This window comes from Bemisia tabaci, chromosome 4, assembly GCF_918797505.1.
Source record: "Bemisia tabaci chromosome 4, PGI_BMITA_v3".
NCBI classification, from domain to species: Eukaryota; Metazoa; Arthropoda; class Insecta; order Hemiptera; family Aleyrodidae; genus Bemisia; species Bemisia tabaci.
The window spans coordinates 60,890,868-60,911,736 of NC_092796.1; the positions used below are offsets into that span (position 1 = coordinate 60,890,868).

General features: G+C 40.3%; 1 protein-coding gene across 4 annotated transcripts in view; it reads right to left on the reverse strand.

Annotated features, from left to right (window-relative positions):
* The window catches only part of LOC109031771 (uncharacterized), a 209,334-nt gene that overhangs the window by 13,819 nt on the left and 174,646 nt on the right, over window positions 1-20,869 (reverse strand). For all 4 annotated transcript variants that reach the window (XM_072300209.1, XM_072300208.1, XM_019043513.2 and 1 more), the window contains one exon: window positions 2,224-5,655. In XM_072300209.1, the coding sequence (XP_072156310.1) occupies window positions 2,224-5,614 (3,391 nt within the window). In that variant the 5' untranslated portion in view covers window positions 5,615-5,655. The remainder of the gene's footprint in view (window positions 1-2,223; window positions 5,656-20,869) is intronic.

A 20,869-nucleotide genomic window follows, 5' to 3' on the forward strand; every position in this document is an offset into this window, starting at 1 on the left:
ATTTGCCTCAGCTAAAGGATCTCATATTTTTCCTGTGCATGATAACTTCGCCTTTGCACTGGTTTGCCGCAGCGCTTCGAGCTACTATTTCGCCACGGAGGTGTTGCACAGTATCATATGAGATCGAAGGCACCCCAACGTATCATGATTGATGGCATCTTTCAAAAGCACGAAGTTCCCTCGCAAATTAAATCGAGTGACGACAACAAAAAGAGAGCGGTAGTCGAAAAACTTACTGTCCTAGTATCTGTATTTAATAACGTTTAGTATGATTTTTTAACTTCATTAGAGGGACAAGTGACCTAATTTAAGGAGAAATATCCTCAAATTTGCCGCCGAGAAGATTTCCTTATGAGTTAATAAAAAAAATAATGTTTTTTTAAAGAAAAGATGCTTTTATAAAAAAGAAAGTCACTTACATCAAGCAGAAACCCGCTTTTGTTCACCTATTTTATTCTCTATTCAAAATAAAATCTTCTTGACGGCATACTCAAGAATGTTCCTTTATCTCTCTTATCTCGACTTATCTTGCAAGGGAAGTTCCGTACTCTTAAAAGATGCCTGTCATTCTCATTGTTGGTATGTTGGAGTGCCTTCAATTTCGTATAATAATGTACAACACTTCTATTGTGAAATAGTGAAGCGCCGTGGCACGTGGCACGCTGCGGAGCAGCGCGGCCAGCCAGCCAGCACGGAACGCGCATTGGCGCCTACAAACCTAAGGGATACCTCAAACATTGCGCAATGCGTGAAGTATCTGCTTAGGTTTGTAGGCGCCAGTGCGCGTTTCTTGCTGGCAGCACGTCGCATCACTCCGCTTTATGTTAGGGTCTATTATTTAAACTCGCGGAGTCAGCGTTTTTCAACTCATGATTTTTACATGTTTGCACACTCTGCAAGGAATACTTTAATTTAAATTGATAAAAAAAATATATATATGTGAAAGGAAAATTTAATGTGTGTTTTGTAAATATTAAGGTGTTTTCTTGTCGTATTTAATGATTTCCAAAGCACATTAATTTTTTCTTTTATATTTTGTGCTTTCACTGTGCTGCAGCGTGGTGTGAGCGCAACCAAACGCTCAAAATAGGACGTATCTGACTCTGAAAGATCGCTGTACAAATGGGCTAAAACTGAAGATTGCGTGTTTCTCGGTTTTTTCCCTCTTTTATTCATTTGTGCGTAGTTTCTTTCGACACAACTACTGCTCATTGACCTTAATATCGATGTCATCGCTTGGAAAAGGTTTCACAAATATTTGCCACGTTTTAAAAATGTAAATGTTTTTAAAATAAAGTAATATTTTCATTAAAAAAAAAAAAGTATTTATAAGGTTTGTTTTTCATCGAAAATTTTACGGATGGAAATAGGACCAAATATTCACCCCTGACAATTTAAAAGGATTGCTCAAAAGAGGGAAATAACATTTCATTAAAAAAAATTAGTTACCACAACAACTCTTCCGTCCTTCTCAATTTTCTCATTTCATCATTGTCAATATAATTTTACATACGGACTACAATATGACACTTGGACCAAGTCACTGTTGCTTATTTCACCCGTGGACGTAAACTACTGGACAAAACATGTGTGCGGACAAAAAATCGTTGAAGGAATGTCTTGAAACCAATCATGATGCATTCCGTAAAACATTGGCCTCCAATTAGCAAAAAATCAGATTTGAGGAAATTCAGAGAGGGCCCAAAAACGGCCCTTATCGATGTACCTCCTTATCTGAAAGGACACCAACATAAATATTTCAATTTTCCGTCATAAATCCAATTATTCAGGTAAAATAGGACAATTCACGGAGAATTTCAACACATTTAATAATATTGCTAAAATTATTGAAAATATATTTACTATCAGTTAGTCAGTGTTTTACTCACCTAGCAATTTCTGATAACGATGTATAAACTTAAACACTGATACCTATATAAAACAATGCCATGCAAAAGAACAAGCAATTCATAAACTGCAGGAGTCTCCCAAGAGATAACACTCAAGAGCTAATTTTCCAATGAACGTTTTAAAACTTGCATTAAATTAAGCTCAAAGAGTAAGAAGTAGATGTAGATGTAGATAGGCTGCGAACTCTAAAGGATGTAAACCTCTCCAGGTAGAAAAAAAAAATCAAAGAACTGTGCAACTCGATAGAAGGATAGAACAACCATCAACATGATCATTATTTTCGCATTCAGTTACAAAATTCAAATTTCTTACCTTCAATTTTAAGGCTCCTAATTTGAGATTCTAGCGGCTCGATGGCATTCAAAGGCAGGTTCTGGAGGTTGTTCCTACTTATATCGAGGAGCTTCAATTTTTTCGGCGGAGAAAAGGCGTCAGGCGAGATGGCAGAGATCCAGTTGCCGTACAAGTACAGCTCGTTCAGATTGTCCAAATTATTGAACGCACCCTCGCTGATCTTTTCGATCTTGTTATAAGATAAATCAAGCGTCTCCAAACTTTTCAAATTCTTCGGGAATTCGTCCAGGCGACTTATGAGGTTTTGAGTGGCGTTGAGAAGCTTCAAGTCGGCCAACCCGTAAAACCTCTCTTTCGGAATGAAATCAATCCTGTTGTATCCCAAATCCAGGGACAGGAGACGGGCCAAATTTTTGAAGGCTCCCGGGGAGATCCGCTGAATCTTATTTCTAGAAAGGCTTAAGTGGAGTAGGTTGAGGTAGGAACAGAAATCACTACTCGTGATTATGGATAAGTTGGTTCTTTGGAGAGTGAGTTCTTCGATCATAAGACTGTATTCTTTGCTCGCGTCGCCGTCGCAACTTTCTTTGAAGTTTCGTGCTTTGCCCGCAGGCGTAGTGTCGCCGATCTGTTGGATCGGGTTCCCCGTCAAATTGAGCAATTTCAAATTTATCGCAGCGTCCAACTGCAGGTTCGACAAATTAGCGAATCTGTTAAAACTCAAGTTGAGAATTCTGACAGTGCCGTTGAGACTATTGAAAAAATTAAACGGTAAAGAATTTAAAGTATTCGAGCCTAAATTAATTTCAAATAAAAATGATAAATTTGAGCGATTCGGTGTGACGTGAACTTCGTGGATGAGATTCTGTTGCAAACTAATTTTATGAAGCTTCGAGAGAAATTGAATTTGACTAAAACTAAAGTATTTCAAACTATTATTGCTGATCTCTAAAGTCTCCAAATTTTTAAGCCCCTCGAATGCTTTTTCGGGGATACCTTTGAATAAATTGTCATTCAAGTAAAGCTCTTTGAGACTCGGGACATCTCTGAACACTCGATCGGGCAAATCCCGAAGCTGGTTTTTATCCAGGTGTAACTTTAAAAGGTTGGAAGAACGGAGTGCTTTTTCTGATATGCTGCTTATTTTACAATCTTTTAGGTACAGAGTTTGTAGATGCCTAAAATTCGAGAATGCACTTTCAGGTATGTCAGGAAATGAGTTGTGAGACAATTTTAACTCTTTTAAATTTGGTAATTTAAAAGTTTTCAATGTCTCTGCAGGAAATACATTAATTTCTAAGTTAAGCTCTTCTAGTTTCTCTAAGCCAACGACTGAATCGTTTTCAAATGAGTTTATTGAACAGTTTCTTAAGTGTAAATGGACTAAATTCATAAAAACAAAAGTATTACTTTGAATGACATGTAGCGGATTATTCGACAAATCTAAGATTTTGAGTCTGGTGAGATCTTCAAAGCAATGTGGTTCAATTGTAGAGATTCTATTTTTCGATAGATAAAGTTCCTCTAGGTTAAATAGATTTTTAAACACTGCTTTTTTGAGCTGCGTCAGTTGATTCTCACTTGCGTTTAGTAATACAAGCATTTTTAGGTGTCTAAAAGCCCCTGAATGTATTTCCCGCACTTGGTCATCTATCAAGAATAGTTGCTCTAATCGCTCCAAAGACCTGAAAATGTTCTCACTAATTTCGTTCAAATTGTTATCCGTTAAATAAAGTGACTTCAAATGAACTAATGAATTGAAAGAATTATTTTTCAAACTGGAAATGGAATTTGAGTTGAGTTGGAGGGTCATAAGGGTAAACTCGCCGCTTGCAGGTGACGAGAATACATTTTCAAACTTTTTAAGATTGTTATTCTGCAGATTGATATGCTGGAGTTTTTCTAAGGTGCCAAAAGATCCACGCTCTATCCCATCAATTGAATTATTATGCAAATAAAGTTCAACTAAATTTGGCAAATTTTCAAAGTGACCTTTTTTGATTTGTTTAAGTTTGTTATTATTTAATCTCAGCTCTCTGAGGTCGTCACAATTCTGAAATGCATGCAAATCTATATGATTAATTAAATTGTCATTGAGGCTAAGCGTATCTAAATTAATGCTGTTGGTGAATAAATTTCTCTTAATACTTTTGATATGATTGTTTTGCAAGTAAATTTGAGTGAGATTCTGAAGATTCTTTAGAGAATCTTCATGGATCTCTTGTATTGAGTTCATTTCTAAATTTAAAACACTAAGACTGGAGCAAGACGTAAAGGTCTCATCTCCGATCTCTAAAATATTATTATCTGATAAGTACAATTCTTGCAAATTAGTTAAGTTCGAAAATATCCTATCTAAATTATACAAATGATTTGAGCTGAGATCTATGACTTTAATTTTTTTATTGTACTTAAATAAATCACTATCTAAATAAATTATGTTGTTGTGACTCAAGTCTAAAGACGTAAGCTCGGTAAGAGATTTAAATGCTTCTCCGTGAATTGATTCTAATAGATTTTGGTAAATGGAAAGAACTTGAAGTTTGATGAAGTACCTAAACTCATCCTTACCCAAAAACTTTATATTGTTAGAACTCAAGTCAAGTTGTTTTAGACTTATCAACTTGAAAGTTTCTAGATCTAACGTTTTATCAATAATATTAGCTATTTCGTTGAAAGAGAGTTTGAGGATACTTAAAGTCTCGAGACGCCTTAAAGGTAAAATCGGAAAGGCGTTCAATTTGTTTTCGGATAAATCTAAATGGAGCAAACAATTCTCTAGGCCATAAAACGCATTTTCACTCAGTTTGCTCACCAAGTTATCTTTCAAGATAATAGTCTGGAGGAAGCGCAAATTGGTGAACGCATGGTCCGATATTTCAGTCACTGAGTTTGATTCAAAGTTAATTTGATTTAGGTTGAGCAATCGGTTGATTTCTTTTGGAACGGCAGACAGTCTACTTGTTACTATGTTGATTTCTTTCAAGTGCTTCTGAAACAGATCCACGAAGCTGTCATCCACATCTCTGATATGAGATAGAGTTATGTACAATTTCTTCAAAACCACAGTTTTGGATGTTAGGTTCGGTTGAACGAACAACTCTTTGGACAAAACATCGACTGATTTGTCTAAATCATATATAGTGAAAGAGTAGATAGTTCTGTTGATTTTACTGATGACATTTTGAACGGTGAGGATGTCGACATAAGGGCACTCGATGTGAAGGCCCTCCTCGAAGGGATAGCATGGACACACGGAGTTGAGCTGGAAACTTGGGCATCCTTCATCTGTGTCCTGAGATGATTCCAGCTCCATTTCTTGACAGAGCGTTGCTTGGTTGATACACAACATTAAGGCTAGTGCATTGTGCCACCGGTACAACGCTCTGAGTACGTTCAAGTGCATCATGTTCTATCCATTGCTCTGCTGAATATCCGTTCGTCTCTCATCTGAAACATACACCACGAGAGGAGATAAGAGAAATCCATTAATTGATTAATTTAATCATCATTTTTCCTGTTACGTGATTTTTACCCGCGAGCCAGTGGCGTGGCGTGCTTTTCGATCTATCGATATTTCCCCATTTGAAGCTTTGGTAAAGAATCGATTGTTAAGGTGTTCGCTGCGAACACCCTGTTTATCGATGATTTTCCATAGGTTTAAATGACCGATCAATCGATATGTCGCAAAGCACGCCACGCCACTGGCGAGCACTTAACTACAATGTAAGTACCGGTATTGGTATTTGTACCATATTTAATGGTTGTAGGAATATGAAAATTTTGGAGGTTAGGCAATCAACTATCAGGGAACATGATAACATATTGAGAGGCTAATTAAATATATATAGTATAATTCAGTTACAGGATGTCTAGCAAGCAAGCGAGCAATTGAAAAATATCAGAGATGGAAACTCCCGCGGAAGCAAACGTTACTAACCATGACACAGATGTTCTTCAGTGCAAATACAACATTTTTTGAATTGTACTTCAAATATTTATTTTCTTGTAGCTCGATGTTTTATCATCATTTGCCCTTGTTAAATGGTTGTTTTTTGTACCATTTTGAAAAAAAGATTGCACCGCAGTACGTCGTTACCCAAACGAGAGAATGGAACTTCAATCCTAGGTTGCAAAGTTTACCTAAGGAAGCCAATTCTATCGCAAGTATGTGACCACGCAATATCTGCCAAAAATTTTTGGGCAGAAAAGTAGAGATGTGTGGGAAAGATGGGGGTATGCTCTTGGTGAGCTGGATAAGAAACAATGTAATAGGTAGTGGGCTTGATTTCTTTAAGGGAATTAGAAAAGCGGGATTTTAGGTACATGAAATCAAATGAAACTAGGCACCAATCATATGCTCACTCATGAGCCGTGGGCATGTGACAAGAGCGTTATGGACAGGGCTCATGAGTTTCAGACCCCCACGAGCTTCGGCCGCTTCGTTGCGACAAGTTTGAAACTTCGTTCGACGTCACCGACGCTTTGTAATTCCCATTCATTCTTACGGCCCTCGACTAACGAACACACCCCTTCTTTTCCACCTGTCTCTGCAGGGCGATTATTGAAACTGATCGACAAAGTAATAGACAAAGAAGACATAGGGAGTATGGAGCGATCTTATTGGTTGACGTGGTTGGTTCTCATAGACTGAGGGAGAAAATGATGGACTAACTGTCGGGTCTTTAATGGGTTGCCGTTAGTTAGTCCATTACCTACCTCCTATGTCCATTGCCACCACCTGCTTCCACCAATAGGATCCCTCCAAATCCCTTTTGTCGTCTTTGTCTATGGCTTTGTCTATTGGTTTCAATAATCGGCCCGCTGGTCTGGTTCCGTTTAGCACGTAGAGTACAGAGAGTTGTAATGTGAATGGAAGAGCTGGCGCCATGCTCTGGTCGACGAGTTCCGAGCCTGGTGTGCTCCGAGCTTCGGTCACTTTTCCGATACAAGTTCGATCCAAAATGGCGGAATGAAATTCGTAGTAATTTCTATCTTCTTACATCGGATGACCAAGTCCCCGTGTATCGAAAACAATCGATTATGTATCGAAAAAGTGACCCGGCGTGACACAGAAGTTTCGGAATTCGGGACCTGGAAAATGTATAAAAGTGGCGCGCCAGCTCTTCCACTTGCATTCCGACACTATCCGCTCCATGGTTTAGCAGAATACGTCCGACTGGACCGCGTTAAACAGAAAGGAACCAATCCACATCAGCTACTGCCAAATTTAACCAGGCAATTTAATTTTTTACATGAAAACGGTTGAGCGGATTTTCGTGCAAATTTCAGTGGATTTTCTCCATAGTGCGAAGCAAATTGCTTAAAATTTTCAAAGGAAGCCACACAAACGTTCTCTCGTAAAAAATTAAATTACCCAATTAAATTTGGCGATAGCTGATGTGGGTTGGTTCCTTCCTGTTTAACGCGGTCCAATTGTACTTCCTCATCGGAAAAGTAGTCCGATTTTACTCGGCGGACGGCTTACGCGCCGTAAACACGGGAAGATGAGTTATTGAACTTGTGGATAAGCCGCGAGACGCTCGACTCAACTGGAAGCGGCGTGGCGTGAAAGTGATGTATGTTGAATGACAGCCCTTCGCGATCCGAACAAATAACAACAGCCGAGGATGTCACCCTTCCCTAAGATCCACCGCCGTCGCGACGCTCCACGCCCGACGCCGACATAAATGCTCTTGAATGGCAAGCTTCGAGTGTTCACGGCGGAGCGCGAGGAAAGAGAGGGCAACCGCAAGTGAGACAACAAAGGGTAGGTCATGGAAGGCGCGTCGCGTCGCGTCGCGTCGCGTCGAGTCGCGCACCCCCAACAACTTCCCCCGTCCCGGGTCGCTTCCTCCAATTCCGTCCCCAAGACACGAAAGTTGAAACTTTCTTTTCCACAGCTCTTAATTGTTAGCTGCGCCTTTGCAGAGGAGAACAATGAGGTAGCAATAATAAATAGTTTTAAAACGCCATCTGTCGGCCGAACCTGATATTTATTTCGACTTCCTCCGCCGCTAACTTTTACCACGCAGTCATAGACATGGAAATGAGTCCACGCCGAGTTGCAAGACTTTAAAAAACTCCCGCCCACACGTCGTGCGAGAAAAAGTGCGGTCGAGGAGGTCTGACAATGCCGACGCCGCGGGTAGCATTAGCAGTTGTTTGCAACTGATTCAAAGTTCTGGCCAGGAGCAGATTAGGGGCGGGGGTGGTGCTTAACCACTGTGTGGAGCAATTAATAAGTTTCGAGCGGCCGACAAACTAAACACAGCGCGGCGAATCTCGAGCGAGTGATGGACCAGCACGCAGAGCGCGGGGCAAAGGATAAGAACGAGAAAAAGGAGGATAACAGTCGTACTAGACTTTGTCAACAATTAGCATGACGCGCATTAAAGTTTCTTTGTTGCGAACTTTTCGGGTTTCGCGTGCGAGGTAAGTGCTTACAGGAAGATGAAACTGAGGGAAGACGAGCGAAAAAAAGAGGGGGCGACCGCTACAGGGTGATTCGAAAATTATTTCGCGAGCGTTTTTACGAGGGAAGTTGAGGGAGAGGTGCGACCGTAGACGCTTCCTCCAGATATTAAGTGGGAGAGAGATAAATCAGGATGCGACTCGCGGTGCGGTCTTGACCCTGCCCCTTTTGTGGCGATCTTTGAATCGTGTAATTCTTCCTCTATTTTTCCTCTTTATCTCTCTCAACATTGAGACGCTATTGAGTGCTTTCGCGGACTTTGATTCATTCCTCTAAAATTGCTTACTCAACCTTGTAGAACGTCCACGGACAGCCTGTCTCTTCGCCCTAAAAGGACTATCTTCAAATTAGATAGGGTTGAAAAAGTTTCTTTTTTTTGGCTTGCTATGAAAAATCCTTTTAACTTTCCGTGATAATGGACTAAGAGTCTTAGGATATTGGGACACTAGTCAAGCTTTTTTCTCGGAAAAAAAGCAACTGCTCATAAAGTTCATTTGAAATTACTTCAGGATTTTAGGAAATCTAGTATTTGGTGAGGCAAAAAACGCTATAAACGACCACGAATACGATCCCCCAGGGGGCCGATTATTGAAATGTATAGTCAGAGCTATAGACAAAGAAGACAAAAGGGATATGGAGGGATCCTATTGGTGGAAGCAGGTGGTTGCAATGGACAAAGGAGGTAAGTAATAGACTAACTAACTGCAACCGACAAGAGATCTGACAGTTAGTCCATATCATTTTCCCCCTTAGTCTGTAAGAACCACCAGTTGCAACCAAAAGGATTGCTCCATACTCCCTATGTCATCTTTGTCTATAGCTTTGTCTATCAATTTCCATAATAAGCTCCCAGGCTTCTTCCCCTCACTTAGTATCTGATGTCATTTATGGATAGTCCCTTAGATACACCCCTCCGACGTACTCCCATATCATAAACTTAATTGATTCAGTTTCATCCCCCTTTTTCCTTCAGAGTGCGTTTATGGATCGAAACACTCCAAAACGGAACGAGTGATTTTCAAGGGCTTTAAAAATACACTAATGAGGCAGAAGACAACGAAACGTTAGTATCGAGTTCTCAACACGTATGTAGACAACCGGAGAACAAGATGGGAGGGGGGGAGGATGAGCCCTCCCTCCCTTGAAGAGGTGGGCGGACAAAACAAAGAGGAACCGAAACAAAAGTTTAAAGTTGTGATTCTTCAGAAGTTGTGGAAAAGTTTTCGAGGAAGCATTATTAATGGAAGGTTTATTTCAAGCTTCCGCCCCTCCGCGCTCGCGAAGGTGGGGGCGGGGGAGGTTCGAATTTATTCGTTGCCGGAAAAGAGTAACGTCTAGTTACTCAGCGTTTGTTTTAGTCGCTTCACCTCAGGTTCGTCGCGGCTCCGGCTCCCGGCTTGCTCGGCCACTCGCTGCGGAACGAGAGAGATGATTGCGGTCAGGAAGTTATGTTTCACATCCGCACTTTCGCCACTCCCGACATTTCCAAGTTTCTTCGTGGTGACAGACTTAACCCCAAGTTCCCCATTGCAACTTTTACACATTGAAGTGAAGCAGAGGTTTCGTCCACCCCCCCCCCCACCCCCCCTTGAGAAATTCTCACGAAGGGTTAGGTTGAATTACGTGCATTGCATACAAACATGTGTTCAAAGGCCATCCTTTGGTTCCTGAATAATAATAATGAAAAAAAAATGAAATAAAAAAAAAAAAAAATTAAAATTAGGAAAGAGAGAGAACGAATACATTTTAAGTTTTCTCGTATTCCAACCAACAGTAGTATTGTGATTAGGTAAAAATGGACGCTTTACTGTTAAAAAATGTACATGATACATGAACATAGGATTCGGATCCTTCATAGTTCCAAGCGATTTGTTCTATTTACTTAAAGGTTCTTTTTTTAAGTACATATAAATAATACGGCAACAAATACATCCAAAGAGCCTGTTCCAGTATTACGCAAGCAATTTTTGAGGGTCTACGCTTACCTTGCCGGGATTTATAAAAGAGAGACGAGAGGGGACGAGTCCAGTCTTCTGTAAGAATCTCACTTTAAAAAAGAAAAACAATTAAAAAATTGTTTTTTCAGCTGTTTTGCAGGCTTCCTCCGTTAGTTTCTGAAAACTGGGGGTGGGGGTGAAGGCTAGTCTTGTGGAATCTAAAAGAGAGTTGAGAGGATGGATATAACGGGCGTCTTGCGAGGTAAAGGGGGAAGGGCCAGAAAGTTGGCCAAAATGCCGCACGTAATACTTGAACAGGCCCTGTCCTTCTCACTTCAATGACGCCTCTCTCAACAGATATCTATCTCATATAGGTATTTTTAAGGAGACATTTTAATAATCTTAAAGAATCCTTTGTGAGAAAATCTACAATTTATTTCTCAAAATATCCTGTCCCGAGCAAAGTAATTTGAGAAAATGCTAAGGTTTCAGCCAGTTCTGCTAGTTTACTTGAAGCGCTATAAAATTTCGGATCTATTTTTGTCCGTTCGAAGATTCCTCCTCATGCTCATTTTCCCCTCTTTAACGAAAGCATACAGATAGACTTGAATGAAACATTAAAATAACATTTCTTGTTATATCTTGCGGAAAAATCACACGGTAAATTTTAAATTGTGCATATTTGTTTAACCGCATAAAACAAGCAATTAAAACTTGCAACGTCGCAAATTGAGGTCTACAAATGTTCTTCACTTCACCGTCGGTGATGCGAAAATATGGAACTGCGCACGTGCTAGAGTGTGGTATGTAGGTACGTGCGGTAATCATAATCCTCTGCCGTCAAGCCGAAGCGGTACTCTTGAAGGCGCTCTGAGCAACTATTTCACCTCGGCAGTATTGCACAGTATCAGCCGAAATTGAAGGCGCACTAACGTTCGTAAATTGACTAGTATCGTTTATACTGACATGCAAAATGCGTCGAGGAAATGAGTGAGATTCCTTTCCGGCTGAATCACGGTTCTGACAACGAATTGCGAGGCATTGCATGACGGGCTGCATAGACGGTTAGAAGGACACTAGAGTGGGGGGAAGGGGGGGGGGTGCGTCAAATTGGATGAAATAAATCACACTTTGGATCCGAGCTTGGGTACATCTGTCCTTCTTGCCAGTCAACGTTCTCTCTCATTAAATGACTTCGGAGTCTACCTCTTGCGAATCGTCAATTTATCACGCTAAGATGTCCTTGAGCCCCGGCGGACCCCCGGGCGACCGCTCGGTCCGATGCGATGAGCAGCATGCTTATTCGCTCTCGCATATTGAAGACCATGCTGATCCACTTATATCTAATTTAGAATAATGGGCTCCCTACGAATGCAGCCCGAGGTATAAATTCAATGAGGATTTAATACGAGACAGAATGATGGAATAAATCCCAAGTTCGGCAGTCGCATTGTGCGTAGCATGTTAGGACGTTCATAAAATACATTAACGCTAAATTCCGAATTTTTCGACCCCCCCCCCCCCCTTCAATCGTAACGCTTTTGTGAACCTATTCCTCAACCCGTTGTGTTCTTCGAGTTTCAGTTAAAAAGACGAATTAGTATAATGTAGGTCCATGGAAAAAAAATGTTGCCCAAATTCAAAAATTTGAAAAAAATTAAAAAATTAGAAAAAATTTAAAGCGGTATCGATGTTATGCTGTCGTGCTGAGGAAGAATGACGTAAGAAAATTGGAGCGTTGCTAAATTTCTTCAGATTGAATAATAATTTTCTTGAGGACGTGTAAAGTATATTTGCTTTTTAAGAGGATGTTCTACTCGATTTAATCTGGGATTCTGAAAATTTCAAGAAGAAATATTCACAATTTTCCTCAAAAATAAATGCCTCATCAGAGAAAACTTGGCAACTTTGAATTTTCTTACGCTGTTTTTCTTATTATGACAGAATGAAATGGAATGCTGGTAAAAAATAACGATAATTCGACGTGATATAATGTTACGAGTTCACTCTTTGCCACTGCGTGTTATTCAATAAGAATTATTAAAAGTGTTGCATTTTTTAAAATTTTATACGAGAGGTTTCATGTTATTTCAACTTATTTCATTCTGACTGAAAGTTAACTCCTGGTGTGAAAGAGCTACAGAATATTTTTTTTTCACGAATGTATTCATGCTTCAGGAACACTTCGCGGTTAGAAAGAGTTCGTTTTTCTGAACTTCAACTTGGCTACCAGCTTGGCGTTAGCCGAGTTAAGAGACTTACAACACAACTTTTTCTCACCAGGATCTTCAAAGGGTTCGGATAGCTTAAAAGTGTCATGAGCCATAAATATGCATTATACACTTACGATTAAAATTTCTTTCCCCTCCTCCTCCCCCGACTGCGTGGAGAAGAGGGAACAAGACCCCCGCTCGTACCCACCTCATAACTATGAACTATAATCAGACTCGGCGAGGACACTGTCTCCCGCAAAGCGCTGAGTTAATTTCACGGCAGATTACAGGTAAATTTTACCATAAACTTTGACTCGCTTGAATATTAAATCCCCCAACTCCGAGCTCAAAGAGTCCGCCGTTGCCGTCAGAAGTTTTTCGCGAGTTAAAAACTTCCGAGATTTGAAATTAAAAATTATAAGTAAAATGAATATGAATAATGTTTTAAACAATAATATTAAATGTATTTAGATTACGTATCCGAGACCGGTCGAGTCAAAGATTCAAATGCATAGGTGCCGTGAACTCTTTCTTCGGTAAGAGGACGTATGAGGATTCCAATGCTGCCAAAATTGTGCACCGTCAGTTTTTAATCACGAGTAACCTATCTGAAAGCTCTACCATCAATTTTTTCCAAATCTGCTTTTGAATTTCCCTCTATTATTTTGCCTCATGGCCTTAGTTTCTTTCCATCACCCACTAATTTTTCGGAAAATCGAACTATCCGAGAACACCAGGTTTTTGATCCGTTAGAAGAACACTCTCTTTCAAAAATTCGATTTTCTTGAAAGTTGGTGGTTGATAAAAAGGAAAAAAAAAAAGTGAGATCATTCTTAGCTATAGCAAAAAAAGTTAGGGGGAATAAATCAATTGGACACTTGAATTGAATAATGTCCCCCTCCTTTCAGCTGCGATCCTATTCGTTGAAACAGCTAACTTGCGGATCACGGGGGAAATTATAACTAAACGGGGGACTAACTGCAGAGGCTCTCGTTTGTTGCCGTTAGTTACTCCTACATTACCTCCTTTTGTCCATTGCAACCACCCACTTCCACGAATATGATCACTCCTTTTTTTCTATACCTCCTTTGTCTATGGCTTTGTCTAGCACTTTGGGTAATCCAACTCGCTGTGCGGGTGATGGCGGTGGGTCGTTTGCCAAAACAAACGACACTTTTATTTTAAAAAAATATTGTGAGACAAATTACCTACCTAATTTTCGGGCTCGGGAAGCGCTTTGCCACCCCTTAGCCTCATAATTTTGGGGCTGGAACCTGAGTTTGAGCTCTTAGTCGGGCATAATGAGGCACGAAGTGGCGCCGCAGGCATAAGGGATGACGTTAAAATAAGCGAGCCGCCTAGTGCACGGCGGATGTCTCCGCTAAAAAGATGACTCGACTCGGACGGAACTTTGCCAATTTAAAGGTTACTGTCATTAGAGCAAACTTTTGATCCCTCCAGGTGAGCTACGTTTTGTTTTTTTTTTATTTTTCTTCAATTTTACTCCCTCCTTGTTTGTGCGCTTAGGATCAGCGCGCAACTTTTTCCTCCCGCTAAACTTTAGCCCGAGAGTGAGAAGACATCGCCGCGCATCAAAGACCGCGGTTATAGTACTTCCCTCATTCTAGTCGAGTTCCCGGTGAATAAATTTCCAGTTCTTTTTTATGCACTTGCACCGCGATTATGATTCTTCACGGGTATGTGAATACATTTTTTAGTACATTCCTTCACTTAAGGTTTGTTTTGTTCGAGAATTCTTACCGTCTTTGTCTTTTAGAAAATAAAATGAGCAAATGAGGAAGCGCTGAACCATTGACCTAGCTCAATGCTAAACATAGCATCATTGAATCATAGTGCAAAAATAAATGAGCCAAAGCAAAGTGAATTGTGAATTCTAGGGAGCTTAGGGCCTTTATGACCTTCTAGTCATCATTAGATCACTACCGTACAACGAAAAAACGCCGTAGACGCCATTTTAAATTTTTTGGAAACAATGTATCTTAGCAGAAAAACTTGTGTACCTTGGGACAATGTTCTTACAGAATTATTTCGCAAATACTATCAAGAACTTAACCTGAAATTTTGAGGTGCATGGGTAAAACAGTTTTTATTGCATGAAATGTTAACTTCCAAAAAACGCGGGAAGATCTTGATGGATTTACGGCGTTCTTGCTCAGCGCGGTAGAACAGCCTGGTTACATACAAAAATCCACAACAACGTGTGAAACACAATTTGTTAAAAAAGATAACAGAAAACCTCCCAGCTGCGATGAATGCCGATCAAGCGGGAGCAGCAAGCACTTCGGCGCGTTCAAACGGCTCGCGTTTAGCCGCACATGGTCAAATTTTGTTGCAGTTAGTTTTGTTGAACTCAGTCAGTATATTTTTGGAAAGATTTTAAACCCAAGTTCTTTAAAATTGGTCCATTTTTATAGATTTTAGAAAGGGGGACGCTTTTTCATTCAAGGCCCCTCGTAGTCTAATGAATGTGCAAAGTAGTAGCATTCAGTGGTCTCCACTACGTTCTTTTTTTTATGGTTTTCATTGAATTAAAGCATGTGATCGAAGAAATATGAGGAAGACCGCCAAAAGTAGAATTGATCCACTTAAATGGCAGAAAGTCCCGGAAATTACTTTTGATTTTGTTGGCAGCGCTCAGTTCCTGAGGGAAAAATGGAGGGAGTGAAACACATCTGTTGAGAGTATGAACTTATTATTGATTTGGTAAAATCAGCTTCCCGTCCAACCTTCGAGAGTTTCTCGTGAGTATTCAACTTTTTAAATCATAAGTCCTGACGCATTTTCCGATCCTCTGGACTTAAACACACTTAAAAACAAGAAAGAGCCGTGAAAACTTCTTTCAATCTCTGTTACAATATTTTTTTTTTGGCAGCCGATACTCACACTTCAGCGCTGTTAAGCGTGCGAAAAGTATCTTCAGTTACAATATATATTTTTCCCCCAAAAGAGTCGCAAATTACAACCGAAAGAGAGAAAGAGTCACGAAGTCGATTTTTGGGAACTGAGGAGTCTCATTTACATGCTGCTAAAATTACACCTTACACAGATCATATATCCCCTTAGAAATTACGTAAAGCTCCATGCGACTTCTTCCTTCTACCTCTATATTATGTTCCATGAATTATCTAGGATGGAACGTGCAATTTCGCATCGATTTGCAACTTAAATCTTTGAAAATTCGGTACAACGCGCTGATTTTAGATGTAGCTCTAAACTCCCCGCTTCCCATGTAACGCACATGTAACGCTAGCTCCGACCATTCTCTCTCACCCGTGACGCACCCGTAACGCTAGCTCTATGAACTTCCCCACGGAGCGTTACTTGTGTTATGAGCGGGCCGCGTTGAGGGGGCTAAAAGCTAGTTTTGACCGCAAAGCTGCCAAGTTCACAGAGATCTTCGGGGAAAATGGACGTATTCCTGCTAAACAGAACCGCAGAGACAGGTAGGAAAGAAGGAGTGTGCTCGATAGTCGAGGGCCGTAAGAAGGAATGGGAATTATAAAGCGCCAGTGACGTCAGCGGCCGCTATCGTTCGTCGTCCGCGTTAACTCATGAGCCCTGTCCACAACACTCTCGTTACATGCCCATGGCTCATGAGTGCCGCATTCACTTGGCACATAGTTCCGTTTGATAGAATGTCAAATACCGCTTTTCCGTTTCCCAAAAGTTTCGCTCTTTCATTTTCGCTCACTTTAACATTGTTTTTTATGCAGTTTTGTAGATCACACCCCATCTTTCCGACTCGTCCACGGTTCTGTTTGGCAGAAAAACATCCAAATAAAGATCACAAGGGTGTATGGTGTCAAACTCCCCGAATGCCGGAAATTAGGAGCTGGGACGGCATCGGTGCTCCGGCATGAAATAATGCATGCTGTGAATACGGAAAAGCGGAAAACAAAAAACGGAGAAGGTGGAGTTAATGTAGACGCAAATGCAAGTAAAAGATTTGGAGTGAATGATGAGGAACGTGAACTGAAATGAGGGGCAAACTACTCACGAGCTTAGCTCGGGCTCACGGCGTTCGTTGGGAATGCACGGACAGCCAGAGGACACAGCCATGTGCATTCCAATTTAAGCTCAACACGAATCCCCAAGTTCCGCCTCACGACATCATCTCTCTTTTCTTACTCTTTTATTCAACGTTCCTTGAACAATTCTTTCTATTGACGAATATCTTTTTATGCCCGTGCAACACTGAAAAAAGATTCCGGCCGTGAGAGTCGTAATTATGGGCTATAAAGACATTCCGTCCGTTTCGGGCTTAAAAGCCGAAAATTTCGGCTCCTCGAGCCGGAGCTTCAGGGTTCAGGGGCTTTAGCTCCAGCGGCCAGAACTTTCGGCCTCTGAGTCTGGAATGGACGGCACGCCCGTTATTACGGCTCCCACGACCGGAGTTTTTTTTTTTTTTTTTTTTTTCTTCAGTGAACCTATATCGATTAATTTTAATTGCGACGTTATACGTCTTCATTCGTGTGTTTATTCCTTGAAATCTAACTGTGTATCCGTTTTTATTGAATTTTTGGAAAATTTACTTCATTTAACCAATGATACTCACAGGTTTTTTTTTTTTAGTTTAGTTCAAGGGTCCTTGAGGGAGGAATCCCGCAATGAAAGTCCCATCCCCGTCAATCCTAAATCAACAACCACAATGAAAAGAATTATGGTAACATCTATTATTAGTTTACTTGCTTTTTTACACAATAATACGATTGAGTGAAAATGACCAGAATTATAGAAGTATTCACCAGAACTCTAGGGATACCTACCATCATATGGTAAAAGCTACGAAAGGGTCTGGTGTTTATTACCATACTCGGATCATTGGGTCGGAGTATGGTGAAATCTACCATACTCTTCTTTTAGTGCATCCTCACTCCTCCAGCAACTTTAGTTTGAGATCGCAGACTTGGGTCACCAAGGCGGGAATCGAAGCCGAGACCTCCTGGTCGTTATTCGGTAATTTTTTCCGAACAAAAATTCAAATAAAAAGGTTGTAACCTGTGCATAATGAAGAATGGGTAAATACTAAAGTCATTTAGTGTATGGAAGTCTTTTAACTGCGTAAAATAAAAACATGTTCTGGAAAACTACCCATTAGTAGTTGTTATCACCAATCGTCATTTCCAGGTGAGAGAACATAGAGCTTGCTGGATCACATGCCAGCTGTTTAGACTATCAGGGAGGTTTAACAAGGAAGAGCATTAAAAAGTCGGAAACTCAGGTTCTGTCGAACTTCGCGTTAGATAGGAAAAACAAGTGAGGAACGAAAGAGCAGGTACCAAGCACAAGGACAACGCTGATGAGCGCAACATTGCCATGGTTGAGAGAGTAAACTTTCGAGTTGGTGCGTTTCCGCAAAGAATTCGAAAATCTTTGCAATGCTTGGCAACCTAGGATAGATATAGGCTGTGCCGAGTCGTGACTTCCAAGGTGAGCTTTGATTATGGAGAGAGGCAAAAAATATAAAAAACAAACTTATTAAAAAACAAAAGGAAAAGTTGAAATCAAAGAAAACACAGCTGAACTTTTAATGAGTTTCGGTTCCATCTTTGAGACCGCACGTGGGAGCGGGAGATGAGGGACAAACTGCATCATGCAGAGTTCGTCGACGAGAAATAATCGCACCGTGAAAAAGGGGGAGGAATAAAGAGAATTCTGATCCAAGAAATCTGCGAGAAGAAAAACAAAACAGAGAAGAAAAGAGAGCGGAGAAGCAGGAATCAAGCTTAACTAATTAATCGGATATGGAAATTCATCGGGAGGCAATATTTTTATAATAAAATGAGTAGCAGGAATAGCGCGGGAAAAAGTATTATTCTTGAAGGAGCAGCACATGAGAAGGAGCTCTATGAGGCTTTGTATTCAGATCGAGGTAAGCGGAAAGGCACTAACCTAAATAGAATCCATTTCGGGGGAGAACTAGCTGAAATATTTTAATTGTCAGTAACACTCACGAAAGCTTTAGTTTTCATGTGTTACATTGTTGAATTTTAAGTGTCCTCTCGTCGACTGTTAACACTGATCATGATTCAAAATCGGGTAATCACAACAACTAGAAGCTGATATCTATGAAAATTCTTAATAGTCCCTAAGGAATGAAAAATACTCAAATGCAGGGATGTTAGCGACTAACAGGGTGGTAGAATATCCAAAACTATTCTGTAAAGAGAAAATAACTCAAAATTGTTCATTGTGTTGAACTATTTGATATCTAATGTGTATCAGTACAAGACTGAACGGGGAATTATTCAGCACAGGCAGAGTTGAACACATTCTCTCCTCTAATGTCTTCTTTTTTGTTCTTGTGTCTTGTCTCAGTTCGAGCCCATATTTTTGGTGCTTTTCTCCCCTAGATATTAAAAGGCAACAATTTTTTTATACCGTCAGTTAGAAATATATTTGATCGGCAGTTGCCTCTCTGTGCTCATGAATGGAAAATGCAAAACGTTTCCGTGACCACACGTCAGCCACTGTCAGACGGAGCAGGAACTCGTGACAGAGAATGAGTGAAAAAATGATTTCTGCTGGAGGTAGAAGTATCTACACCCAAGAAGGTTGAGATAAAACCTACCGATGATAATCTTAGTTTTATAGAGATTTTACTTATAATTTAAGCTACATGATTTCCAAAGTCGTAGATGGCAAAAGAAGCGTTTTAATTTGGTATCTCAATGATAAGCTCCTATAAAAACGCACCTACAAAAAGCAGAGCGCTTTTAATATCTAAAAGAAACCTGCCACAACTCATGGATATGTCGCAGGCAAATAATCAAATCAGGCATATTTTCAAATGCCTAGGCAATGAGTAGGCAAAGTAATCTTATTCGAATTGAAAGTTTGGCTCTTTTGCTAATTGCAGAGTGAATGATTCGTATTTGTGTTGAAAAAATTCACCATAAAAATGTGCATCATGCAAGAGCTTCTGTAAAGATCTCTAGCCTTTGAACTGAATTTCATCTTCATACTTACGGATTTTCACATAATAGTTACAGAAATTTTAAAATTTGTACAGTTAACACACATGAAGAGCATTCTAAGAGAAAATACCAGGAAATTTTGTAGATTTTATTAATTTTCACTATAAAACCGTTTAAACTTGAGAGCTTTTCGTCAAAAACATAGTTTCGAAACTGGTCAAAATTCGACTGTCCGCCCACGCATTTGACAAAATGCCTGATTTGAGTATTTGCCTGAAACTGCAACAGATATACGATACGCATGTTTGTAAAACGATGACAAGTTTTGATAGCGAAAAAGTTCGGGACGGAATGTGAAGCACAATAGAGGCACGATGTGACGAGTGTTTAATGAATGAGGCGATAACGATTGCGTTGTGCCCGGTTGCTCCTGTTTTTATGTCTGCATGGCCCAGTTTTATACTCGCATTATGCTAATAACCTTTGGGGATGAGAACGGGAGGCGCCCACTCACCTGCAGTGCAACGCGAATGGACATGTCCGAAATGTTGTTGAAAAAAGGCTTTCAGAGCGTTTGAAAATGAAGATTAGCGCACATGCGCCGTGAGTGAATTTCACATGAAATTGACGCTGCTTGAAAGCGGCAAGAGACGATATACTTGTTGATATCAATCTTCAATCAGTGAAATGGTCTCCATAAGCCCCGGCACCATATTGCGTTGCTGCCAGCCCGCTTCAGATTAATCTAAATTAACGGCTGCAAGAGTAATTAAGTATTTCAACTTTACTAACGAAATACTTTTACACGGAGAAAACAACTTTGTGCGTGGGACCCGAAGTTGAACATATGGATCTCTGAAGTTTTGAGGTCCAGCTGCCGAATTCGGGTCAGACATCTGAAGTACTTCGATACTTACAGAAGTGTCTTGATGTCTGACCCGAATTACGGCAGCTTGACCTCAAGTTTTCGGATGCGTGATCAGAAATTTTTAGAGATCCATATGACCTCAACTTCGGGTCCCATACATGAAGTTTTTTTCTCCGTGTAGTTCAAAAAAAACTTGAAGCTATTGCGTCCATTTTCTTATATTTTTCATTCAT